A 27,034-nucleotide genomic window follows, 5' to 3' on the forward strand; every position below is an offset into this window, starting at 1 on the left:
CGAGAGCACAGATAGAAGGCTGACGAGGCCAGAGGTATTGGATACACCAGATCTGAAGTTACTAGCGGTTGTAAGGCCACACTTGGGTCCTCTGGAAAAACTGCAAACGATCTTACCTGCTGAGCTCTTTCTCTCCAGTCCTTGTCTTAGTTCTTAATTTTTCTTTTTTCAACTAAATGTATTTGTGTGTGTGTATGTGTCACAGGGTATGTGCTTGTGTGTGTGGAAGTCAGAGGACAATTTGCATGTGTTGGTTCTTCCCATGATGTGGGCCCAGGGACAGAATTCAGGTCCTCGAGCTTAATGGCCAGGGCCTTCATCTGCTGGGCAGTCTCACTGGCCCCCAACTTAGGCTTTAAACCCACTTGACTCCATGACAACATTCAGAGGTAAGCATTCTTACCACCCGTATTTCAAAGACAAAGACATTGAGGCCCAGAGATGCCCTGTGATTGCTGAAGTTCCCACAGCCAGGAGTACCTGAGCTGGGATTTGAACCCACAGTATCAGGGAGAGGGTGTAGGAGGTTGTCTTGAGAATTTCAGGGACTATGTGGGCCAGGCCAGGGTCCAGGAGCCAGAGATGGTTTGGGTGGGGTGCTGAGTCTCCTAGTGGGGCTGGTATGCAAATTCTTGAACCAGGACTGGGGTGGAGGTCTGGGCTCTGGCAAGGGAGGGCCTGGTGTTTCCATATCCCCACCCCCTTGCAGAAGGATGTAGCCCAGAGAAGGGGATGTTTGTTCCCCACCACCCACCCTCTGGTGACATCACAGCAAGGGAGCCAATGGCCAAGCTCCCCCCTCTTCCTCCCCCTTCCCAATCCTTTTCCCTCCCAGCCCAAGGCTGGGGCTGGACAGCCGGACCAGGAGCTCTGCAGGTGTTTGGAGGCTCAACGGTAAGAAACAATCAGAAATAATCAGCTGGCCAGGCCGAGCAGCCCTGGGACCACAACCTAGGGTTCTGGGAGGCCTGGGAGGGGAGAGTGACAGAGGAGTTAAAACCATGGGCTTTGGAACCAGGCTTTGGGTTCACATCCTATCTTCTCCTCAGGATGGGGGGTGGTCTTTGATCTCAGGTAGTCCAGGCTGGCCTCCACATTATATAGCTGAGGCTATGTTTGAACTTCTGGGCCTCCTGTTTGCAGGTCCCAAGTGCTGGGACCACAGGCATGCACCACCATGCTGAGTGTCTGCGGTGCTGGAGATGGATGCAGGGCTGCATGCATGCTAGGCACGGCTCTATGAGCTGGCCTCCTTCCTCTGTAGCCCTTCCTTCAGTGTTTTAGTTGAGATAAGGTCTCAGGGTCTTTCGATACGGCTCGGGCTGGACTCCTGACCACCCTCTTGTTTTAGTCCTGTGAGTCCTGGGTGTGCACAACTGGCTGGGCAGCTTTAGGTAGGAGACTTCACCCTTTGTCTCCACTTTGCCATCTGTAAGATGGGCAGATGGAGGCCGGGGGAGAGTGTGAATTGCTGGGGAGAAGCTCTTGGTCTTTGAAAATGGGCGCTGGAAAGGTAGCACTACCCCATTGGTAGCAGGCTGGACTCAAGCTAAAGTTGGTGCCTCGACTTTAAGTTCCCCGTTGGTTCAGAGGAACTTGGGGTGCAAAGTCCGGGTATGGAAGACAGGTGTAGTGGTTCATGCTTGTAACCCCAGCACTTAGAGGTGGAGAAAGACAGGAGTTCAAGGGCATTCTCAGCTACATAGGGAGTGTGCAGCCAGCCTGGACTACCAGGAAACACTGTCACAAACATACAAACATGAATCTGAGAAACAGATGGATAGCCCCCTCCCTCTGCACTCTGTTGTTGCCAGAAACTGGTTTATATTAGCTGAGCACTTACCCTAGATAAGGAATATTCAAAGTATCTGTTGGCTCAAACTTTCAAACCTACTGTGTGTGTCTGTGGAGTGTGTATGTGGTGTGTGTGTGTGTGTGTGTGTGTGTGTGTGTGTGTGTGTACTGAAGACAGACTGGCTGGCTTTGAACTCACCGAATAGCCCAGGCTGGCCTCCAACTCACAATCTTCCAATCTTAGCTTCCCAAGTGCTGGGATTGCAGGCTGGCCCCATGCCCACGAAGCTACTTTTATTGGGTGCATACATCTTACAGTTAAGAAACTGAGGCCCCCAAAGAGAAGGATTTTTCCATGTACTCAGACTTACGTACTGGAGCTGGGACAACCTAAGGGACCACAGGCTGCACTACCTGGGCATCTCCTCCCAGCCACATTAAATGGCCTTCGATAGTGCCCAGGGGCCAGGATGAGCTGGGGCCAGGACGAGCTGGGGCCAGGATGAGCTGGACCCGGCCTAGCTTCCATTGCTGAGGGCAGCAGATCACAGGTGGCTCAGGGAAGTCAAGGCTCTGAGTGGGCAGAGTCACATGGGGTAGACAGCAGCTCCTGGGGTCAGGGAGCCAAGAAGGACAGAATCCTTAGCTGGGCCGTAGTCCATATGATGGTATCTGCCTCCTAGCCACACTAAGGGCTTGAACAGCGTCTAAAATGGACAAATAGATGTAGGCCTGGTGGTATGGGTCTGTCATACCCAGAAGGGGAAGAGGATCTATGTTGGAGAACATAGATCCGTTGGTAGAATGCTCGGCCTAGTGTGCAAAAGGCCAAGGGCTTGAGCTCTAGCATCCTATGAAACCTGGTGTGGTTGAGCCTGTCATCCCAGCACCAGGGAGGTAGAAGAAGGAGGATCAGGCTAGCCTGAGCTAAGTGAGATCCTGTCTCCCCCCACCCCACCCCCCAAAAAAAAACAAAGAAAGAAAAGTAGAGGGCTCAGAGGTAGCTCAGTAGTAGAATGCTTAGCCAGCAACCATGAGGCTCTGGGTTCAATGCCCAGCGTTTAAAAAAAAGACATATATATGTATATGTGTGTGTGTGTTTGCATATATATATATATATATATATATATATATATATATATATATATAAATCTTTTTGTTTTATTTTTTGAGACAGGGTTTCTTTGTGTATCCCTGCCTGTCTTGGAACTCACTCTGTAGACAAGGTTAGCCTTGAACTCAGAGATCTGCCTGCTTTTGCCTCCTGAATACCGAGATTAAAAGGTGTGTGCCACCACTGTCTGGCTGAGACATTATTTCTATACCTTAACACATAGTAAATGCTCAAGAAACAGGGTCCTTTGAAATGTTTGGAAGGATTTCAGGCATATGCTAGGGTGGTGCCTCAAGAAATGAGCTGTTGACATCCAGAAAGTTCTGCCTGGCCACAATTCACCAGGAGGACCCCATTCCCTCTTCCTGTGACATATACCAGGGACTCCCAGGAAGCCTGTCCCCAACTTCCTTACCTAGTGGGATGGGCAGGGCTGAGAACAAAGAGTGCCCTGGAGGGTGCATTTCCCTCGGAAGCTGCCCTCACCCCTGCCCAGGAGCTGGGCATGTGGCTCAGGAAGGGCTCAGTGGCCTAAATATAACCTGGGCTGGGCAGCTGTTCCGGGCCAAGATGAAGAGGGAGGGAGGGCAGTGTCTTGTCCCTGCTCTGCCTGGGCTTCCTGTGTCACGTTCCTGTGTAGCCTCACTGCCTGGGCCCAGAGCAAGGAGAATGTGGCCTATACCATGTTCCTGATATCTGCCACTATGCCAGACCCGGGTTCCCCACAAACCTTATTGACTCTCGTTTGGATTTGGATCTTTTTTTTCCCCCAGACAGGATCACATGCTGTAGCCCAGGCTGACCCAGAACGCATTATGTATTCCAGACTGGCCATAAACTATAAATCTTTCTGCCTACCATTCCTGATGTTTCAAGTATTGCTGAGACACAGTCTGATGTAGCCCAGGCTGCCTTCTAACTCATCATAGTCCTGATTGATTACAGGATTCTTCGACCACACCCAGTTTATGAGATTCTGTCTTCAACTTTCCTTCACTTGCCCGTAAGATGGGGCCCATGAGGCTGCCTAGGCCAGGCCTGGCACTAACAAGGTCCCTCTGGAGTTTGTTTAATTTGACTCCTCTGGCCCACTTCAGCTCTTGCTGGTGGCTCTGCAGCTTGGGCCTTGGCATTGCAAGTTAGGAAGAGAGCAGAGGTCAAAGGCATCGGTCTTTACTCCGCCTCGTCCTGGCTATTCGACCCTCAACAGGTAACTTCTTCTGTCCGAGCCTTGATCTCTGACTTTGCAACTAGCATATTCAGGGTGGATTCCAGGTCTGTGGTTGCCCGCACAGGGCCTGTTTCACAGGGAAGCCACCTTAGGGGAGGTCTTCAACTTCTGTGCGGGAGTTGAGGGCTCACAGGGGAGGCTGGGCTTGGACGCAGAATCTAAGATCCTTGGGAGTGGCTGACAGGAACCCTCAGACTCTGTGGGGGGGCAGTCAGTAGAGTGGTTATAGCTCTTGTGTGTGTGTGTGTGTGTGTGTGTGTGTGCGCGCGCGCATGTGTTTCAGGTTTGTCAAATGTGGGCTAAGTTTGCTGTTTTTGATACCCAGTTTCATGTGGCTGGCCCGTGAAGCTAAGGATGGCCTTGAATGTCTGATCCTCCTGCCTCCACCTGCCAAGTGCTGAGATTATACTCATGTACCACCAAGCCTGGTTTATGTAGTGCTGGGAGGTTGAACCCAGGGCCTTTGTGCATGCCAGGCCAGCACTCTACCAACTGAGCTCTGTGCCCCAGCGGTGAGCTATGAAGGGCCATTGTGCAGCGGTTGGTGGGTGGGTGGGTGAGTGGGCAGGGGCAGAATGTGACTGGCACAGCAGATGGGCCATTGTGTAAGGGAATGTGCCGCATGTGCCTGACCTTTTCCTGTGTGGCTGGGGTTGGCGGGCTGGCATGCCAGGTGGGGGCCAAGCTCAGGGACAGGCCCCTCCTCCAAGCCCCCAGGAGGGCCTGGCTGGAGGCTGACTGCTCTGTGCCTTCTTCTTGGGTTGTGTGCCCCACACAGGCACAAGTTCCCTTGGCCTCTCTGAGAGGACGTATTTTTCAGAAGCAAAGCAGGTGTCCGGTAAACTAAAACCAGTGTCATATACTTGGTTTTTGTTTGTTTGGTTGGTTTTTGGTTTTTCGAGACAGGGTTTCTCTATAGCTTTGGATCCTGTCCTGGACTAGCTCTGTAGACCAGGCTGGCCTCGAACTCACAGAGATCCGCCTGCCTCTGCCTCCTGAGTGCTGGGATTACAGGCGTGCACCACCGCCGCCGCCCGGTTTGTCATATACTTGTAACCCAGTATTCGGGAGGCAAAAATGGGAAGATCAAGAGTTCAAGGTCATCTTCAACTACATAGAGAATTTGAGGCTAACATGTACTGAAAGCATGTCTCAAACACAGGGAAGTGGCAGCGTATGCATTTAACCGCAGCTCTCGGGAGGAAGAGACAGCCGCATCTCCGAGTTTGAGGCCAGCCTGGTCTACAGAGCTAGTTTCAGGATAGCCAGGGCTACCAGGAGAAACCCTGTCTCAAGAGACAAAAAAGACAAAACAAAACAAAAACCTCAAAGCAAGGGCTGGGAATGTAGAATGGGTGCCTTGTATGCTAAAGGTCTGGGTTTGACTCCATAAGCAGGGAATAGATCAGACACCGTAGGATTACAAGTACGTGCTCCCAGGCCTGGCTCTGCATTCACGCTTTTGAGACAGGCTCTCTGTGTATCCCAGGCTGGTCTGGAACTAACTATATGGCACTTATGGACAAAGAATTGCCAGAGTGGGTACAGGGCCAGGCCCTCAGGAAGCCACTGGGGCACAGGAAGTGATACTACTATGTATGTTGTTCTTCCTAGAGCCCCGGACCCAGGAGGCCCAGGGAGCTGGAGGTGACCCTCAGGTGAGTGCTGGCTGTTACCATATACCCTTCTCCGTCTTCCCTGGGCCTGTCTGGTGTCCCACGGTCCTTTGTCTCTCTTTGGCAGGCAGCAAGACCTCAAAGGAAGCGTGAAATCCCTGCTTACAGCTGTGCGTCACCTCAAGTGGGGCTCCTCTCAGGAGAAAGGACCAGCACCCAGGAAGCGGTGAGGGGCCCTACTCTCTGTCCGCCTGACTTCACCGGCAAGCCCCACCTCTATCCCACGACCTCTCCATGCCTCAAACCTCCGTCTTGTACCCCCAGGCTCAGCGGCAGCTGCTCCATGAGGAGCTGAAGCTGGTCCTACAGCAGAAGGAGGTGAGGAAACAGGAGCCTGAGGCTCAGGCGACTCTCTGCAGAGCTATGGAGGCCAGGAGCCGCAGCGCTGAGGTGGGTGTCCACAGGCCAGGGTGGCAATACTAGTAAATGTGTGGGGCATCCAGATAGGCGTGGTGGCTTTTATGCCTGTCATCTTAACTTCCAAGTTCAAGGTCATCCTGGGCTGCAGAACTGGGATCCTGTCTCAAAAAACAACAACAACAACAACAACAACAACAAACAAACAAACCTCACAGAGGCTGATTCTTTAGATCATGAAGGGTTAAATGAATAGAGTGCGTGGCTTGGAGGTACAGGCCCGTCATTCTAGCACTTGGAAGGATGAAACCGAAGGATCCCAAGTTCAAGTTCAGCTGGGGCATCTAAGACTGTCTCAAAAAGATTTAAAAAAAGGGGGGGTGGGTGGGTGTCACTTGGTGGTAGAGTACCCTAACATACACGAGGCCCTGGGTTCAATCCTTGGCACTGATGATGATGATGAAGCCCAGCAGAGGGGCCAGCCAGCCAGATGTCTCTGTGGGACAGGTGCCTGCTGCCAAGCCTGATGACCCGAGTTCAATCTCTGGAAGCTACACAGTAGAAGGAAAGATCCAGTTCCTAAAATCGATTCCTTTGACCTCTACACACATACACATACATAAATAAATGAATGTAAACAAAACTTTTAAAAGGAGCCCAGGGGGCTGGAGAGCTGGCTCAGTGGTTAAGAACACTGGCTGTTTTTCCAGAGGATCGGTTTCCATTTCCAGCGCCCACACGGGCCCCATAACCATCTGCAACTCCTGTCCCAGGAGATCTGATCCACTCCTCTGACCTCCATGGACACCAGTCGGTGTAGCACACAGACATACATGCAGGCAAAATATCAACGAACAGAAAATCTTTGTTTTTGCTCTTTCTCCCCATATCTTTTAAAATTAAATTAGAAAATAGTTGGGTGTGGTGACACAGGCCTCTAATCCCAGCACTTGAGAGGCAGAGGCTGGTGGATCTCTGTGAGTTCAAGGCCAGCATGGTTTCCATACTGAATTTCAGGACAACCAGAGCCATGAGACCCTGTCTTGAAAAACAAAAAACAAAAAATTCAACAGAAATTTTTCATCAGAAGAAACTAGCATAACCAGATATGGATACATGCTTATGATCCCAGCATTTGTACTCAAGAGGCTGAAGCAGGAGGACTACTATGAGTTAGAGTCCAACCTGGACTACAGAGTAGGACCCTGAGTCAAAATACCCCCTACAAGGAAGAGGTGAGGAGGTATAGGGTCAGCGTAGAGGACTGGGGACCATAGGGCAAGTCCAGTCCTACACTGCTTTAGGCAGGTGACCTAACCCCTTTGAGCCCCAGCATCCTCATTTGAGATGGGCCAATGGTCCCCAGCTCTGGGGACTTTGAGGATTCACATTTTGGCCATCTGCACAGTCTGGCACAGAGGGAATGCCTCAGTGACTATAATTGCTTTTCGATTAAATGTTAGCAGTTTTAACCTCTTCTATTGGGTGCTGGACTGGGTGGCTCTACTTATAAAGGAGCCTCATTCAGGCTGAGGGGGAAAGGCAAGGGGGTTGTTGCCTGTAGAGCCCTGGGATGGAATATTTGTTTAATGTGCTGTGTGGCATTAGGTAAGGTACTTTAACTGCCTAGGATTTACTGCCTTCCTGTGACTTCCTAAAAAACATGGAAAAAACACAATTCCTGTCCAGAGGGGAGGGGAAGGACCACGCTGTTCCCAGAGCACACTCCAACTCTGATGTTCCATATTGCCCTGCCCTAGTCCCTTGAGGCCCCTGCAGTAGGGCATCTAGTCCCGTTTTCCCTCTCCGTGCTCTGGGATGGGTGCCCGTCCTGGTTTCAGTGGGTTGCACTTGTCCCTTCCATCTGTGCTCGTTCACCGCCAGAGGCTCCTTCCATATTGCCCACCTTCACGGCACAGTGATAGTCCCAGAAAGTAAACCGTGCACCCCCAGATGCACACAGCAGAGTGGTTTCCTAGACAGAATCAGCTCTCTCGCTTCCCCTTCTGGGAAGCAGATGTGAACCCTCCAGTGTGTTTTGGAACAAGGGCCAGTAAATACCACGAATGCCACTTCTGCTGTGGTCACCATTCATTACCCACGCATCCCCCGTGGTGACTGGATTCCCTCTCCCGGGGGAGTTACGCATGTCTCGGTTAGAACGTCCACAACAGCATTCTCACATACATTCAAGCCCACAGGGGGCAAGACCCCATTCTTCCATCTTGCATGGCTTAAGGGTGCCTCCCTTTCTTAGAAGCATGCCCTTGTTCTATAGGAATAACTACGATCAAGTGGAATATTTTATATATGTGTTTTGGTTTTTTTTTTTTTTTTTTTTTTTTGGTTTTTCGAGACAAGGTTTCTCTGTGTAGCCTTGTGCCTTTCCTGGATCTCGCTCTGTAGTCCAGGCTGGCCTCGAACTCACAGAGATCCGCCTGCCTCTGCCTCCCGAGTGCTGGGATTAAAGGCGTGCGCCACCACCGCCCGGCTTTTTGTTTGTTTAGTTTTTATTGGAAATGGAACCCAGAACCTTGTGCATGCTAGGCCTTTCCTCTACCATTGGGTTAATTCTCTAGGCTAGTTATGCAGTTAATAAAGCCCCACCAGGTCTTTAGAATATGAATATGGATACTGGAGTTGGCACTTTGTCTTATACCTTTAATTCCAGGGTTTGGGTGGTTGAAGCTGGACTGCCTTGAGCCCCTCCTCAGCCTAGGCCAAAGGAATCCCTTTCACAAAAGGGCAGGGGTGAGCATGGTGGGGCACACCCGCAATCAGCATGAGACAGAGGCAGGCAGATCACTGTGACTTTAAGACCAATTTGGTGAATGCAGTGTTTCAGGCCAGCCAGAACCTCCTGAGACCCTGCCACAAACAAACAAGGAGGGGGACAGGTCAATGGACCTGTTTCCGGTTTCCAGCATCCACATTGGACTGCTCACAGCTAATTGCCTGTGACTGCAGCTATAGAGGACCCCAAGCCTTCCTCTGACTGCCATAGGCACCCATGTGCATATGCACATTGATTGCACACACACACACACACACACACACACACACTCACACACACATTTTTTTAAAAAAAAAAAAAAAAAAAAAAGGTCGGGCATGGTGGTACACATCTTCCAGCACTTGAGGGTGGATCTCTGTGAGTTCCAGGCCAGCCTGGTCTACCTGAGTTCAAGGCAGCTCTGGGTTACATGAGTCCTGTCTTAAAATGAAGATGGAAGGAGGGAGGAAGGGAGAAGGATGAATAAGCCTCTCAAAGATGCCTCTTAGGCACTTCCAAGCGGCCCCACCCCATGATCTGGCCCCGTCCACCCACCCCCTCCTCTTCCAGCCCCGCTCCTTGTCCCTCTGGACCCCGATCCTCCCGGAGAGCGAGAGGGAGGGTAGGGCAGTTTAACCACACCGCGGGTCCTAGAGAAGGAACGCCATGGCGAGCCCTGGGCGAGTTGCGGTCCTGGAGCGTCATGGCGACCCCTCGCCGCCCCTCGCAGGAGCTGAGACGAGCGGAGTTGGTGGAGATTATCGTGGAGACCGAGGCGCAGACGGGAGTCAGCGGCATCAACGTAGCAGGCGGCGGCAAAGAAGGAATCTTCGTCCGCGAGCTGCGGGAGGATTCACCTGCGGCCAGGAGCCTCAGCTTGCAGGAAGGTGGGCGTGGCCTGGAGAGGGCTGGGCGGAGCTGATCTGCGGAGGCGGAGTTTGGAATCTGCTTTGGGTCGGGGGCCTGGCGAAGGCGTGACGGGGGTGGGGTGGAGTCTGGTGGCTTGGTGGGGACTGGACTGACCTGCGTGGGTGTGGTTCGGTATATGCCCAGAGTTCTGGCGGGGATGCAATTGAAACTGGACCCATTTGCCAGGAGGCGGGGTTAAGGGACTGGGGTGAGGCTTTCCGTGTTCTTTTCCTGAATCCAGCTCTTCAAGCATGCCAGGCAAGGACTCTACCACTGAATTACATCTCTTCACTGTTTGGGGGCTCGGGAAATTGAGTCAGGGCCTCATAGAGCCCAGGCCCGCACTGAACTCGCCGTACAGCAATGGATGACTTGACTCCATCTCCCAAAGAGTCAGGATTACAGGCATGCACCACCAATGCCCTGCTTTCCAATTCCTGTTTAACTTTTTGAGAGTCTTTCCAAGTTGCCTGGTTGTACTTGAACTTCCTGTGTAACCCTGGCTGGGCTTGAACTTGAAAAATAATTATATTATTTTATTTGTGTGGATGGTTTGCCTCCAAGTATGACGGTGTGCCTTGTACCTGCTGTACCTCCGGAGGCCAGAAGAGGGCAGGGGATCCCTTGTGAGCCGCCAAGTGGGTGCCAGGACAAAAATGGATCCTCTGGAAGAGCGCACGCTCACATTTTTCTTTTCTTTTCTTTTCTTTTCTTTTCTTTTCTTTTCTTTTCTTTTCTTTTCTTTTCTTTTCTTTTCTTTTCTTTTCTTTTCTTTTCTTCCTCTCTCTCTCTCTCTCTCTCTCTCTCTCTCTCTCTCTCTCTCTCTCTCTCTCTCCCTTCCTTCCTTCCTTTCTTTTCTTTTTCTTTTCTTTTTTTTTTTTGAGACATGATTTCTCTGTGTAACAACCCTGGCTATCCTGGAACTCGCTTTGTTAGACCAGGCTGGCCTGGAACTCACAGAGATTCACCTGCCTCCGCCTCCTGAGTATTAAAGGTGTGAGCCACCACTTCTGGAGAGCACTTTTCTTAACCGCTGAGCCTTCTTGCTAGTCTTGAACTTTTGATCCTTCTGCCTCAGCCTCCCGGGTAGCTGGGATGACAGGCCTGAGTGACCATGCCCAGCTGGCACTGTGATTATTGAAGGCCAGTTCATTGCCTGTGTTGGGCTCCCAGAACCCTCGTGATATTTTTGTGTCTCCATATTTTCATCTTTAAATGGGAATAATTAGCACTGACCTCATGAGGTTATTATGTAGCTTAAATGAGTCAGGTTTTGAAGACAGCACACAGCTAAGTGTCACACAGTAAGCACTATGTAAGTGCTAATTAATGTGTTATTGGGACAGGGGAAGGGGTGGAGTTAACTTGAGGTAGAGAGAAGAGCTTAATTAAATAATTAAATCAAAGATGTTTTAAGAAATATGGATAAAGCTGATTTGATTTATATATAGAACATAATAATTGTTCTTTTTAAATTAATTATTTTTAAAATGTATGTGTTTATTTTTGTCATACTGGGGATAGAGCCCAGGGCTTTGGGCTTCCTAGACTAATGCTCTATGACTGAACTGTGCTCCCAACCTCTCAGTGGTGGATTCTAGCAAGTTTTCTACCAATGAAGTACATCCCTGCTCCATAAGAATTATTTACAAAGCATCTTGTTGCTTTGTCTACAACAGTGAACAAGACCTGAGGAGCTTACAATATAGTGGGGAGACACTAGTGAGAAGTCAGGGGAGGGCAATTTTGAGGGCGCATAAGGACTGTGACTTTTATTCTGTGGCATAAGCAGAGGAAAAGCAGGGATGCATTTTTTTTTTTTTTTCTGGAGCTGAGGACCGAACCCAGGGCCTTGTGCTTGCAAATCCTCAACCCCAAAGAGATGCGTCTTGTCGAGCTGCTTCATTCACAGCAGTCTGTATGAGGCAGTGTCGGGAGCAAGATCAATTACAAGACGGCTCTTCGATGAGCTGCTAAGAGATGGTGGATGCTCAGGCCACAGGGGGAGTTGTTGGAAGTGAAGAGAAGAACTATTTGGATCCCGGATATTCAGGATCTCTGTGTGGGGTACGATAGAGAGGCCTCAAAGATATTCCTAGGGATCACTTTTAGGTGAGGCTGTAGCTCAGTGGTAGAGCACTTGGCTAGCATGGATGAGGCCCTAGGTTTTATCTCTAGTATTCCTCAGGAGTTGTTTTTTTTTTTTAACCTGAGGCTAGAGTAGCCTGCTGATACCTGTTTGGAGAAAGACAAGGTGTGGGTAGTTTTTGTTGTTGTTTATTTGTTTTAAAACTCAAGGACAATTTTATTTCCGACTGGGAGAAAAACACCAAGGCAAGCAAGTTGTACATCTTAGCATTTGCTGAGAGGAGGAAGTGGAAGGGAGAATGCCAGGCCTTTTAAGTTAGGGTCCGAGAAAGCAGTGGAGGTTGGTAAGTACTCCCGTGGATAAAGGGGTCGGGGAGCCTCAGAGAAAGCGTGAGAGAACACTGTCAGGGAAAGCATGCCCAGGCCCCGAGAAGTACCCAAAAGAAATAGAAACGGAAAAGAAAGGCCACCAGGCTCTCAAGGACTGCACAAAAGAAGCTCTGCAAAGGTGGCCTTCGCTGTTTGGTTTTTGGTTTTATTTTTTGAGACAGAGTCTCCCCATGTGATCCAGGCTAGCCTTAGATTCACGATTCTCCTGCCCCAGCCTCCCAAGGGTTGCTGGGATGACAGGCATGCAGGACCACCAGACCCATCAATTTTGGACCTCTTAAATCAGAGCTGTCTCTTGCACACCCGGCTGGAGGTGTGGAGGGGCAGCTGGATAGACAATCCACCCTACACACCTGCGAATTCTGCATCCGAAAGTTCAGCCAATCAGAGACTGAAAATATTTGCGTGTGGTGGGGTCATACGGCTGCACTTTTCTCCTTGTCTTTATTCTCTAGACAACACAGCTGAGGGGCTAGAGGAGGGACTCTGAAGTTAAGAGCATTTGCTGGTCACGCAGAAAACCTTGGTTCAGTTCCCAGCACCAATATGGTGGCTCCTAACTGTCCCTTACAACTATTTCCAGGGGGTCTCATGCCCTCCTCTGGCCTCTGCACTGTCATACATGGAGGCGAAATATTTATACACATAAAGTAAGAATGAACAAATCTTTAAAAAACAAAGGAACAACTATTTCTATAGCATTTACACTGTATCAGACATAATCTGGAGCCTGGTGCTGGCCTGCCATCCCAGCAGCCCTTGGGAGTCTGGGGGAGGAGAATCTTGAGTTTATGGTTAGCCTGGACCACATAGGGAAACTTTGTCTCAAAAAATAAACAGCTGTTTAAGAGTCTAAGGTAGGAGGATGGAAATCGAAGGTCTGCCTAGGCAACTTAGTAACATCCTGTCTCAAAAATAGTGAGAAGAGGATTAGGGCTGTGGCTGAGGGGTAGAGGGCTTCCCTAGAGTCAGCAAGAGCCTGGGGGTGTGGCTCAGTGGTAGAACATTAGTCCAGCATGCATAAGGCCCTGGGTTCAATCTCTAGCACCATTAGTCCTGGGTTCAATCTCCGGCACCATTAACAAACAAAAAGTTGGGGCCAGAGAGCTGGCTCAGCATCTAAGAGCACTGGTTACGCTTCCAGAGGACCCTGCTTCTTTTCTTTTTTTCCCTTTTTCTTTCGAGACAGGGTTTCTCCGTGTAGCTTCTGCTGCCCTGGAACTCACTCTGCAGACCAGGTTAGCCTCAGATTCAGAGATCCACCTGCCTCTGCCTCCAGAGTGCTGCGATTAAAGGTGTGCGCCACCACACCTGGCACCTAGAGACAGTTTAAAGTGCAGGGAGAATTGTATAGGTTTTATGCCTGTTTATATGAGACTTGCATAGTCACAGTTTTAATATCTGGGGTGGTTAGTGCTCCAAAAAATTCCCTGAAGATATTGGGGGGCCTTTTATAAGTGTGGAAGAGACTATTCAAGGATGAAAATATAAACTTGGATGTTAGAAGCAGACATCTTTTTTTTTTCAAGACTGGGTTTCTCTGTGTAGTCCTGGATGTAGATCTCTCTCTGTAGACCAAGCTGGCATCCAACTCACAGAGATCCTCCAGCTTCTGCCTCCCAGTGCTGGGAAATGTAGTAGTCAGGGAAATGAGGCAAAAGGATTGATAGTTTGAGGCCAGTCTTGGATTCATAGTGAAAGAGAAATCAAGACCAGCCTGAGCTACAGTGGGAAAGCCCAGCTTCAGAAAACAAAACAAAACAAAACAAAACAAAAACAAAAAACAAGGGCTGGAGAGATGGCTCCGTGGTTAAGACACTGTAGCCAGCAGTTTCCCAGCGCCTTCACTGGGCAGTTTACAACCACCTGTAAATCCATTTCTAGGAGATCTGAAGCTCTCTTCGGGCCTCTGTGGGTACCAGCATACATCCCCACCACCACACAAATAAAATAAATATTAAAACACACATAGTAAAAAGTGTTACAGGGGCTGCAGAGATGGTTCCGTGCTTAAGAGTGCTCGCTGCACTTCCTGGAGACTGAGTTCAGTTCCCAGCACTCATGTCGGTATGTGATGCCCTCTTTTGGCCTTGGAGAGCACCCACATAAACACGGCATACATACACACAGACGATCATTAAATGCAGGGAGATAGCAAGGGTGGGAACACACTTCTGTGATCCCAGCGCCTGGGAAGCAGAGACAGGTGGATCTCTGCTCATTTGAGGCCAGTGTGCGAAGACAAAGAAAACTCAAGGTCCGAATCCTCTGCCAGTGTGCCTTTTGAACGTATGTGTGGTATTGGAGATTGAACCCAGGACATCCTTCATGCCAGGCAAGCATGCTCTATAGGAGAGCTACAGCTCTAGTTCCAACAGTGTGTTTTTGTGAGTTCAAGAGCATGGGGAAGGAACCATCCACAGAGGGCAAGGAACTGATACAGGCTATCAACTTTAGTAATGGTGGCAAATGCCTGTAATCTTAGCACTTGAGGTGGAGGCAGAAGGATCCGGGGTTTAAGATCATCCTCCGCTATATATTGTAAACTGAACTACACAAAACCCCTGTGGGCGCTCATGGATGTTACTTTTTGATTCTGATCTCTCAAGGAACCCTCTGTCTGAATGATGAGGATGGAATAAGACGGTGGAGAGGCCTGAGAGGATTGGTTCAATCTGGAAAGGGGCGGGGCCAAAACCAATGGAACCAGCTTCCTTCCTAGAGCCCTTACCTCTGAGATGTCCTCTCTCAAGCCAGAGGCCAAGAGGAGCAGGGTCAAAATCTGGGCCCGGGCCTCACTGGGCTGACTCCTACGAAGTGGGTGTGCCTCTGTGGGAGGGGTCAGGAGACACTCACTCTCCGCCCACCTCCGCCTTGCTTGCAGGGGACCAGCTGCTGAGTGCGCGCGTCTTCTTTGAGAACTTCAAGTATGAGGATGCGCTTCGCCTGTTGCAATGCGCCGAGCCCTACAAGGTCTCCTTCTGCCTGAAGCGCACTGTGCCCACAGGGGACCTGGCGCTGCGGCCCGGGACGGTGTCTGGCTTCGAGATGAAGGGCCCGCGGGCCAAAGTGGCCAAGCTGGTACGCGTGCTTAGCCCGGTCCCGGCCCAGGACTGCCCCAGCGACCCGGTCTCTGCGCCGTAAACCCTACTCCCTGACATCGCGGCCCAGTTTGTCCCTTTGTCTTGTCACTAACCCAACACTAATCCGCCCTCTGCCCCTTGTTCTCTGCTCCTAAACTCCACCCCCTGGGAGGAGGATGCGCCTATCAGAAGGTGGCTCACACCCGTCCCCACCTCCGGAACCAGGCTCACTAGGATCCAAGGATACTCCTGGAAGGCCAGATTCTAGCCTAAGGGCTGTTGGTTTACTGAGTGACTCAAGTTTCTTTAACTTTCTGGGTCGCAGTTTCCCCATCTCTGCAATGGGTATGTTGGGGGGGAAATTCCTAAATAAAGGCCTGGAATTTTTGGGTCCCTATTGCTGCCGCCCCTGTCCATTCACAGTGAGATTCTAAATACTGTCACTGCCTCCCTGGGGGGAAGTGATAGGCAGGCAGGTGGATGGTGTTTTGGGGGATACATCCCCAGCCTGGTACAATACTAGGTGGGGTGTTCTTCTCTGTCCACTCCCAGCCTCCCACTGTCCCACAGCCTCCTCTCTCCTGCCTTTCTCCTCTCTCCTCAGAACATCCAGAGTCTGTCCCCTGTGAAGAAGAAGAAGATGGTGCCGGGGGCCCTGGGGACCCCTGCAGATCTGGCCCCTGTCGACGTCGAGTTCTCCCTACCCAAGTTCTCCCGACTGCGTCGGGGTCTCAAAATCGAGGCTGCCAAGGGAGCTGTCCCAGCGGCCCCTGCCCGTCGTCGTCTCCAGCTGCCCCGGCTACGCGTCCGAGAAGTGGCTGAAGAGGCCCAGGTAGCCCGAATGGCGGCTGCTGCTCCTCCCCCGAGGAAGGCCAAGGCAGAGGCTGAGGTAGCCACGGGAGCTGGGTTCACAGCCCCTAAGATCGAGCTAGTTGGGCCCCGGCTGCCAAGTGCTGAGGTGGGCGTTCCTCAGGTGTCAACAGAGTCAGCCAGCGGCTTTGCCCTTCACCTGCCAACCCTTGGGTTAGGAGCCCCAGCTGCACCAGCTGTGGAGCCCCCAGCCACAGGAATCCAGGTTCCACAAGTGGAGCTCCCCACCCTGCCCTCTTTACCCCCTCTCCCCACACTTCCATGCCTGGACACCCAGGAAGGGGCTGCAGTGGTGAAGGTCCCCACCCTGGATGTGGCAGCACCTTCCGTGGGAGTGGACCTGGCTTTGCCGGGTACAGAAGTGGAGGCCCAGGGAGAGGTACCTGAGGTGGCCCTGAAGATGCCCCGCCTCAGTTTCCCCCGCTTTGGGGTTCGAGGGAAGGAAGCTACTGAAGCTAAGGAGGTCAAGGGAAGCCCTGAGGCCAAAGCAAAGGGTCCCAGACTTCGAATGCCCACCTTTGGGCTTTCTCTCCTGGAGCCCCGGCCCTCTGGCCCCGAAGCTGTCGCCGAGAGCAAGCTGAAGCTCCCCACCCTCAAGATGCCCTCTTTTGGCATTGGGGTGGCTGGGCCTGAGGTCAAGGCACCCAAAGGGCCCGAAGTGAAGCTCCCCAAGGTTCCTGATGTCAAACTCCCAAAAGTGCCTGAGGCAGCCATTCCAGATGTGCGACTCCCCGAGGTTCAGCTGCCCAAAATGTCAGAGGTGAAACTTCCAAAGATCCCTGAGATGGCCGTACCTGAGGTTCACCTTCCAGAAGTGCAGCTGCCCAAAGTCCCGGAGATGAAAGTCCCGGAAATGAAGCTCCCAAAGGTGCCTGAGATGGCCGTACCTGATGTTCACCTTCCAGATGTACAGCTTCCAAAAGTTCCCGAAATGAAGCTCCCAGAGATGAAGCTCCCGAAGGTGCCTGAGATGGCTGTGCCTGATGTTCACCTTCCAGATGTACAGCTTCCAAAAGTTCCTGAAATGAAGCTCCCAGAGATGAAGCTCCCAAAGATGCCGGAGATGGCAGTGCCAGATGTTCGACTTCCAGAAGTTCAGCTGCCCAAAGTGTCAGAGATGAAACTCCCAAAGATGCCGGAGATGGCAGTGCCCGATGTTCGACTTCCAGAAGTGCAGCTGCCCAAAGTGTCAGAGATGAAGCTCCCAAAGATGCCGGAGATGGCAGTGCCTGATGTTCGACTTCCAGAAGTGCAGCTGCCCAAAGTGTCAGAGATGAAGCTCCCAAAGATGCCGGAGATGGCAGTGCCTGATGTTCGACTTCCAGAAGTTCAGCTGCCCAAAGTGTCAGAGATCAAAGTGCCTGACGTGAAACTTCCTGAAATGAAGCTTCCAGAAATAAAACTCCCCAAAGTGCCTGAGATGGCAGTACCTGATGTTCACCTCCCCGAGCTGCAGCTGCCCAAAGTGTCAGATATTCGGCTGCCTGAACTTCAAGTGTCACAGGTCCCAGAGGTGCAGCTTCCTAAGGTACCAGAGATGAAGTTGCCCATGGTTCCTGAGGTTCAGAGAAAAGCGGCAGGGGCGGAACAGGCAGAAGGGACTGAGTTTAGTTTCAAGTTGCCCAAGATGACCATGCCCAAGCTGGGGAAGGTGGGCAAGCCCAGTGAGGCAGGTCTTGAGGTTCCAGGTAAACTCATGACACTTCCCTGTTTGCAGCCAGAGGTGGGCAGTGAGGTGGCCCGTGTTGGTGTCCCCTCCCTCTCTCTGCCCTCTGTGGAGCTTGACTTGCCTGGGGCCCTGGGCCTGGAGGGACAAGTCCAAGAAGGCAAAGTGGAGAAGCCAGAGGGCCCCAGGGTGGCAGCAGGTGTTGGAGAGCTGGGTTTCCGGGTGCCCTCTGTGGAGATTGTAACTCCACAGCTGCCCACGGTTGAAGTTGAGAAAGAGCAGCTAGAGATGGTAGAAATGAAAGCCAAACCCACTTCCAAGTTTTCTCTGCCCAAGTTTGGACTTTCGGGGCCCAAAGTGGCAAAGGCAGAGGTGGAGAGGCCTGGGCGAGCCACCAAGCTGAAGGTGTCCAAGTTTGCCATCTCACTCCCCAAAGCTCGAGCGGGGGCCGAAGCGGAAGCAAAGGGGGCTGGGGAAGCAGGGCTGCTGCCTGCCCTGGACCTGTCCATCCCACAGCTCAGCCTGGATGCTCATCTGCCCTCAGGCAAAGTGGAGGTAGCAGGGGCTGAGAGCAAGCCCAAAGGGCCCAGGTTTGCGCTGCCCAAGTTTGGGGTGAAAGGCCGGGACTCTGAGGCTGAAGTACTAATGGCGGGGGAGGCTGAGCTTGAGGGAAAGGGCCGGGGCTGGGACGGGAAGGTGAGGATGCCGAGGCTGAAGATGCCATCTTTTGGGCTGTCCCGAGGGAAGGAAGCAGAAGTGGAGGATGGGCGTGTTAGCCCTGGGGGAAAACTGGAGGCCACAGCTGCACAGCTTAAGATCCCAGAGGTGGAACTGGTCACACCAGGAGCTCAGGAGGCAGGGGGCGTTGCCAGTGCAGCAGCGAGACCGTCAGGCCTGCAGGTGTCTACCACTAAGGTGGTCGCAGAGGGCCAGGAGGGAGTGCTGAGGGTGCCCACCCTGGGCATCTCACTGCCCCAGGTAGAACTGGCCAGCTTTCGGGAGGCAGGTACTGAGATTACAGCCCCTTCTGCAGAGGGCACAGCAGGCTCGGTGATGCCGGAGCTGCCTGGAACCCAGGTGGCAGGTGGTGATCTGTTAGTGGGGGAGGGCATCTTCAAGATGCCCACGGTGACAGTGCCCCAGCTAGAGCTGGATGTGGGGCTGAGCCATGAAGCCCAGGCGGGTGAAGCAGCAAAGAGTGAGGGTGCGTTGAAGCTGACGTTGCCAACGCTGGGAGCAGGAGGCAGAGGAGAGGGTCCTGAGCACCAGGACCCCGGGGCCCAGCGCACCTTCCAGCTCTCGTTGCCTGACGTGGAACTCACTTCACCAGTGAGTAGCCACGCCGAGTACAGAGTGGCAGAGGGTGATGGGGATGCCGGACACAAACTCAAGGTTCGGCTGCCCCTGTTTGGTCTGGTGAGGGCTAAGGAAGGAACAGAAGTTGGAGAAAAGGCTAAGAGTCCGAAGCTCAGGCTGCCCAGAGTGGGTTTCAGCCAAAGTGAGTCAGTCTCTGGAGAAGGCTCTCCAAGCCCTGAGGAGGAGGAAGAGGTTGGTGGGGAAGGGGCTTCGGGTCACCGGGGTCGGGTCAGGGTCCGATTACCTCGTGTAGGCTTGGCTTCCCCTTCTAAGGTCTCTAAGGGACAAGAGGGTGAAACAACCTCCAAGTCCCCGGTTGGGGAGAAGTCACCCAAATTCCGCTTTCCCAGGGTGTCGTTAAGCCCCAAGGCCCGGAGTGGGAGTAGGGACCGTGAAGAAGGTGGGTTCAGGGTCCGATTGCCCAGTGTGGGGTTTTCAGAAACAGCGGCTCCAGGCTCCACAAGGATGGAGGGAACCCAGGCTGCTGCCATGTGAAGCCCTGGACAGATGGGGATTTCTCTCTTGCCTTCCCATCCACCAGCCCAACTCCCCATTTTGTGTGTAACATTACTAGCACTAATCCTCAGAGGGCTCCAAGGTGGGCAACTGACTCAGGCGGGAGCCAGTGGCCCGCGCCACCTCATTAGCAGAAGTGCCTGTATATCACGCCAAGCTTTGTGAATAAAATAATTCAAAGGTTGCCATGTGTCCTGGTTCCTCTATGTGTGTGTGTGTGTTTGTGTGTGTGTGTGTGTGTGTGTGTGTGTGTGTGTGTGTGTGTGTGTGAAGGTCTCCTTATTTGTGCTCACCCACAGGCTTATGCAATGTTAGCTGAGCTCTCCTGGGGGACCCACTGCCCTCTGCAAGTGAACTTTTGTCCATCTTTCCCTTTCCAAAAACAAGATGTTATTTTACTTTTGATGGCCTGGGAATTGAGCTTCAGGGTCTTCATGTATGCTAGGCAAGTGTTCGACCCCAGAACTGCAGCTCCAGCTTTTTAAAAAACATTTTTAATTTATTATTTTATGTGTATTGTGTTTTGCCTGTATATCGTATGTATGCCCAGTGCCTGTGGAGGACAGAAACTCCAGACACTTGTGAGCCACCGTGTGGGTGCTGGGAATCGAACCCAGGTCCTCTGGAAGAGCGGCCAGTACTCCTTACTGCTGAGCCATCTCCCCAGACCCTTTGGCTTTCATTTTTCTCTTTTTGAAACAGAGTCTCATATATACCACACTAGTCTCAAACTATGTAGCCAAGGATGGCCTTGATATTTGATTCTGCTGCCTGCCTCTACTATCTCCCAAGAGCTGGGTTGGAGGTATATGCCACTGTGCCTGGTTTTATGTGGTGCTGGGAATTCAGCTTAGGGCCTCATCCATGCTAGACAAATACTCCACCAACAGAGCTACATCCAATCCCTTAACTTTTAATTTCAGCTTTCACTGTTTCCCAAGCTGGCTTTGATCTTGCTCTGTAAAGCAAGTTGCCCTTCATCTGTTTCCAGTCGTCCTGCCTCAGCCTTCCTAGACTAGGATTACAGACTTGCACCACCAAGGCCACCTGGCCAGTTCCACACTCCCTTTCCTGTCTGTCTGGTTTGACAGCCTGTACACTCGGGGCCTCACCCAAAGAGGCGCCTACCGGTTCCTTCTTTGGAATCAAGGCTTCAGAGCCTCGGCTTCCAACACTTGGCGTCCTCTTAGGATCGGGTTCCAGGGTCCAGAACGCCTGACACAGACGGGCCTCAGCTCCTGCGGGCTGGGGCCACCCTTTCCCTTTCCCTTTTCCCACAGGAGGATCTAGGCCTCCACTGTCTTCAGTGGTCTCTCTGACATACACTCCTAGTCCAGCTCCAAGTCTTTTCCACAGGACTCACTTCTGCCCTGCCTGCCACACACACGCACGCACGCACGCACGCACACACAAAAGTCTTTTCCACAGGACTCACTTCTGCCCTGACACACACACACACACACACACACACACACACACACACACACACACACTTCCAGTATGAAAAGCGAGAGCAAAGGGCTGTCCACACAAGCCACCAGTCTTTGTCTCCACCACACTTGTCGCGTGGTAGACTCTCCCACTGTGTTTTGTCTTTAGGCAGGCTCTCATTATGTTTCTCTGGCTGTCCTTGAACCCACCCTGTAGACCAGGCTGGCTTCATACTCACAGAGATCCGCCTGCCTCCGCCTCCATGCTCAGCACCACTAATCCTTCCTCGGCTTCCCCTGAGTACTTTTCCCCCTCTCTCCCTTCTCCTGACTTCTTACCAAAATGTCAAGCTTCTTAGAGATGAATCACCACCACCCCACACACACACACCTGTCCCCCTTCTCTCCTGCTCCCTGAACCCTGAGGAAGGTTCCTCCTCAGGTCCACTCCACAAGTTCCCTGAGCTACTTCCTCCCCCTTCTCTTCTTGTGATTTTTCAAGACAGGGCTTCTCTGGGTAGCCCTGGCTGTCCTGGAACTCTATAGACCAGGCTGGCCTCGAACTCAGAGATCCACCCAGAGTTGATGACTCCCAGACAGCCCTGCATCGCTCTGGGGAGCCAATTATCGCTGAAGCTTCTGGTGATGACTCCATCCACCATATACTGGAGATGTGTGGCAGTTCCAATGTTGTCTCTGAGAGTCTCTAGCCCCCAGATGACGGACCTAAGTATCAGTGTTTTAAAAACATTTTTTTTCTGACATAGGGTCTCATGTAACCCTAGGCTGGCATCAAACTTTCTATGTAGCCCAGGCTGGTCACAAATTTTTGAGTGTCCCATCTCAGCCTCCTGAGTTGGGGATTACTGCTGTATGCTACCAAGCCCAGAAATTTTAGGTATTTTTAAAACCTTTTTAAGCCCAGTGGTGATGGTGCATGCCTTTAATCCCAGTACTTGGGAGGCAGAGGCAGGTGGATCTCTGAGTTTGAGGCCAGCCTGGTCTAGAGTGAGTTCCAGGACAGCCAGGGCTACACAGAGAAACCCTGTCCCAGAAAAACAAAAACAAACAAAAATAAAAACACTTGTGGCCCTTGCAGAGGACCTAGGTTTGATTCCCAGCATCCAAATGGTGACTTACAAGCATCTGGAACTCTAGTCACAGGGGATATGAAGTCCTCTTCTGACTTTTGAGGGCACCAGGCATGCATGTGTACACATACATACATGCAGGCCAACACCCCCCCACACAAAATAATAAATAAATCTAAAAGAAAAGAAAGCAGTTTTAAAAAATAGCCAGGTGTGGTTGCTTTTTGTTTTTGTTTTGCCCTTTTTTAAAATTTTATTTACTCTTTGGGGGCCCAGTACCCAGCTCCCAAATAAATACATGGAGACTTATTCTTACTTATGAATGCCTGGCCTTAGCTTACCTTATTTCTAGCCAGCTTTTTGTAACTTAAATTATCCTGTCTACCTTTTGCCTCTGGGTTTTTAACCTTTTTCTATTCTCTATTCCTTTCTTTCCTTCTTACTCCAAGGCTGGTTATGTAGCTGGGTGGCTGGCCCCTGGTGTCCTCTCTCCTCCTTTTCTCACTCCTCCCTTTCCTCTATTCTTCTATTTATTCTCTCTGCCTGCTGGCCCCATGTAGACAAATTGCTAAAGGGTTTTATTAATAATTTAAAAAAGACAGATCCAGATATCAGGGTTAAAACCTGAGAGATCAGAGGAATAGGAAAAGCCACAGTTAACCTCACCTCACCAACTCCTCAGCTTCCAAAGAGACCTGCTTCCTGTCTACCCACGCCTTATGCCTTTCTGTTGTGCTATATCATTTGCTCTCTCCGTCCAGCTACATCACTTCCTCTTCCTGCCCAGTTCTGTCACTTCCTGTCTGTCTGTACAGACCTCCAGACCTTTATGGTTACCTAGTGTTGGAATTTAAGGCATGTGTCACCATTGCTGGCTCTGTTCCCAGTATGGCCTTGAACTCACAGAGATCCAGACAGATTCCCTGCCTCCCGAGTGATAGGATTAAAGGCGTGTGCCACCATTGCCTGACTTCCATGTTTAATATAGTGGCTGGCTTTTTCCTCTGATCCTCAGATAAATTTTATTGGGGGACACAGATAAAATATCACCACAGCCCCACCTATCCTTCCTCCTGCCTCACTCTCAGCCGCTCATCTCTTTATTAGAACATCAGGTGTTTTAGGCAGGCACAATAACGCGGCCGTCACAGAGTTAAACAAATGCAACATGAAAGAATACAATACATTTTTGTGTCATTATGTTATGCCCAGATCGTGACCCCCAGAGAGATCACCAAAGACGAGCATGCCGGAATGCAAAAGCAAGGTTTAATTCTGGATATCCAAGCCTAGGCAGGGACTTCGTCCAATACATCCAACACAGTGGAGGCTGGAGGAAGTGCCCACCTGTCTGCAAGCTCAGTTTTTAAAGGGAAAAGTCACAAGGTACATCATTTAGGGGTGCTAGTATGGATACAATTCTGATTGGCTCGCTTCTCGGGACTTCTAGAAATTACTTCTAAGGGAGTGGTTGCCCGCCACCATTTCTCATTGGCTGCCCTCAGGTGGGGGCATTTCTGTGGTCAGTTACCCTGGAAACCAGGGAGAGGACACTCCATAGTCTGGCAGGCATTACCTCGTGACTATCTTGTGACTCTGTACTTTTACACTTCCTGGTTTCTGGAATCTGAACTGACTGGTTTCAGTAACTAATGGCCTATTCCCAAAAGGAGAAATCGTAGGCCTTAGTTTTTGGGTGAAAGCATTTGTCTTATTTCTAAGATGGCTCATTTTGGTCTCACAATTAAACAATTATTCCATAGCATGAAGGAATATAACACATCTCTAACTAATATTTTACAACAGCGGGTGTGGTGGTGTGTCCAGTGTTTGGAAGGCAGAGGCAGGTGGATCTCTGTGTGTTCCAGGCCAGCCAGGGCTACGTAGTAAGGCCCTGTCTCAAAACAAGAACATATATCGAGTGGAAAATATATGGAAGAGAAAAACCAAGACAGGGAGAAATGGAGTTGTCTTGTTTGCCGTTTGTTTAACGTCGACTTTAACGTCGACTTCCCTAATCTGCCCCCCGCGTCTGCCCCCCCCCCCCAGCTGTCCCTTGTCCATGTCACCGTCTCAGGAACCACCCTCAACCTTGTCCTTGACTGTTTCTCCCAGCGACCTTTCCAGTTCCACAGCCTGCCCTCCTGCCCTACCAAGGTCTCACCAGTCAGCTCCTGAGCTCGGCACCAGCCTCATCCACCCGGCCTCCCTTAGCCTCCCTGCTGGGGTCTGAGGACTCCCTTCTGGAAGTTCACCTTTTGCTGTGGAATGTTACTTTAACCGTGTAAAGGGCGTGTTACATTTGTTTCCCCTGCTTCTGTTAACGATGCAAAGACATGTTACATTTGTTTGATTAAATAAAATTAACCTGGGGTCAGGAGGCTGGGTCAGCCACTAGCTGACAGGGAGTGGAAGGAAGGAATTAAGTGTAGTGAGGGTTCTTTAGTGGGGGCTGGACAGAAGGATGGCTCCTTTTTCTGGAGACAGGAGCAAGGAGAGAAGCTTAGCTATTCACTCCTCAGTCTCTCTGAGCGAGCAGGGTTTCACTGCAACCTCTGAATCCTGAGTTCTAGAGAAGGACAGAGATGTAGATACAGTTTCCTGTAGTGCCTGAGGGAGCAGAATTCCCGCTTGGCTGTGGCTGGTGTGGCCGAACTGCTGTGTAGCTGTGCCGTTACCATTGCCGGGTGGCACAGCAGTTGCTTAAGGTGCCAGGCACTGCATTGAATGAAAAACAACACTTGACACTCCCATGTGTGTGCGGCCACATAGAGGGAGGGGTCACGCCAGCCAGCTCTGCTGCCCTTACCATCTGGGGCTCTCCGTGGAGCAGTCAGCCGCCGCTTACCCAGAGAAGGGAACAGAATTGGTGAGAGACTTGGGAAATCCTGTAGGAGAGCAGGAGAGAATTAAATAATATTGAGAAGAATTTTTTCCTCCATGTTAAGAATGGGAAACATAACAATTCAGGGTGCCAGAACCTCGTCTACTGCTGCCTTAGAAGGCTCGGAATTAGAAGCAGAATATGAGAAGATAAGTGATTTAACTGACACTGGTGTAATAACTATTATCAGGACTGATACTGATAATAAGTACTATCAGTTTGGTAATTAGTATGTTATCAATAAGAGTCATAGTGGGGTTTTTGTGCTAAATAATGACAAATTAATTAGTAGGATGTGCAGGCCTTGGAAAGACATACTAATAAAAAAAAAGAAAAGAAAAATGGTCAGGAATTTAGAGCAGAACACACTGTACCATTGCATTATGAACCTGGAGAGGAACGGCCTAAGGTTATTAGAACACCAACTTTAATATATCTAGTTACTGTTCAACAACAACCACCAGATGATATGTATCCCCAAGGCTATGCAGAAGTTAATTAGAATCCTGTAGATAAGTGAGACTTAAAGAGATTTAATGAAGCAGATAGATTGCACAGTGCTTTATTGACTTTAAAAATTTTAAATGCTAATGAAAAAGGAACAACATCTGCGGAGAGACATTGGATAGTAGAAAAAACTGATGAATTAAATCAACCTATATATTTTAAAGATGTGTTAAACTCAGAATGGAAACCAGGATAGGTGATATGTTGAGGAAGAGGTTTTGCTTTTATTTATTTATTTATTTATTTATTTATTTATTTATTTATTTATTTATTTTTGGTTTTTCGAGACAGGGTTTCTCTGTGTAGCTTTGCGCCTTTCCTGGAACTCACTTGGTAGCCCAGGCTGGCCTCGAACTCACAGAGATCCGCCTGCCTCTGCCTCCCGAGTGCTGGGATTCAAGGTGTGCGCCACCACTGCCCGGCTAAGGTTTTGCTTTTATTTCCACAGGAGAAGAAAAGTTATGGATACCATTAAGATTGATAAAGATTTTAACAGGAGAGCCTTCTTGATGATGAGAAGAGATAGTTCAAGAATAAAATTGGCCAACAGGATAAAATTTCATAAGTCTTCCCAAATATTTGTTTCTGTTGTTCTTTACAAATATAAAAGGCAAATGGTCTTTCTTAGTTTCAATTCAATTAAAATTTAAAGCTGACTTTGGAGTTGGATCATGGCTCTCTTCTTCTCTAAACCCAAGCATGCTTGTTAAAAGAAAATACAAAATCTCTGTTTCATGTCAGAAGAGCCACCTGGTATGGGACAGAGGAAAACCAAAATTAAGGGACTTTTCTATTGCCACTAATCTCATAATCCTTTGGGTTTTTTTTTTTTTTTTTTTTTTACTATTTAAAACTTTTTATAAGGTATAAATATTAGCTCTAAATTTATAAGACTATTCTGCTTATGACATTTAAAATGTTTTAAGTTTTCAGCAGTGAACTGTAACCATTCATAACAGTGACCTTTGAAGTCTCTTATAGATGATGGGGCCCCACAACGACGATTCCATAGGGATTGTGGTAATACCATTATAAGGGGACAAACACCACCCCAAGCTCAGGATCAGACTACAAATTGCTCAGGACAACTCCAAAGCTTCTAGCTGAGGGGGTCCAGCCTCACAGACTACTCCAGCCAGGACTTGAGACAAGCCCTGCACTTTCCCATTACACAGAGACTGAAGAACAAACGCTACAGCTAGTTTTCTCAAGACTTCACCAATATCTCAGTTTTCTCAGAGTTCCCTAAGGATATCATTGCCCAAGACAGCAGGAATTAATTTTAAGAACATGATGCCC

The 27,034-nt window shown here is 50.4% G+C and overlaps 1 protein-coding gene across 1 annotated transcript; it reads left to right on the forward strand.

Moving 5' to 3' along the window:
• Positions 1-811: 811 nt before the first annotated feature.
• Positions 812-20,007, forward strand: LOC102918546 (periaxin). Its single transcript, XM_015989254.3, has 7 exons — positions 812-894; positions 5,754-5,797; positions 5,883-5,981; positions 6,080-6,205; positions 9,676-9,832; positions 15,217-15,413; positions 16,020-20,007. Exons 4-7 carry the CDS (start codon positions 6,179-6,181, stop codon positions 19,800-19,802), a joined length of 4,164 nt encoding a protein of 1,387 aa, XP_015844740.3. The 5' UTR covers positions 812-894; positions 5,754-5,797; positions 5,883-5,981; positions 6,080-6,178; the 3' UTR covers positions 19,803-20,007.
• The last annotated feature ends 7,027 nt before the right edge of the window (positions 20,008-27,034 follow it).

Source organism: Peromyscus maniculatus, chromosome 1, assembly GCF_049852395.1.
Source record: "Peromyscus maniculatus bairdii isolate BWxNUB_F1_BW_parent chromosome 1, HU_Pman_BW_mat_3.1, whole genome shotgun sequence".
NCBI lineage: Eukaryota > Metazoa > Chordata > Mammalia > Rodentia > Cricetidae > Peromyscus > Peromyscus maniculatus.

What these genes read in the sequence shown, in the direction of transcription:
- LOC102918546 (XM_015989254.3), top strand. Translation starts at nt 6,179, where the DNA reads ATGGAGGCCAGGAGCCGCAGCGCTGAG. An exon ending in GAGCCTCAGCTTGCAGGAAG is followed by an intron (nt 9,833 to 15,216) that starts GTGGGCGTGGCC and finishes CCTTGCTTGCAG; the next exon opens with GGGACCAGCTGCTGAGTGCG. An exon ending in GGGCCAAAGTGGCCAAGCTG is followed by an intron (nt 15,414 to 16,019) that starts GTACGCGTGCTT and finishes CTCTCTCCTCAG; the next exon opens with AACATCCAGAGTCTGTCCCC.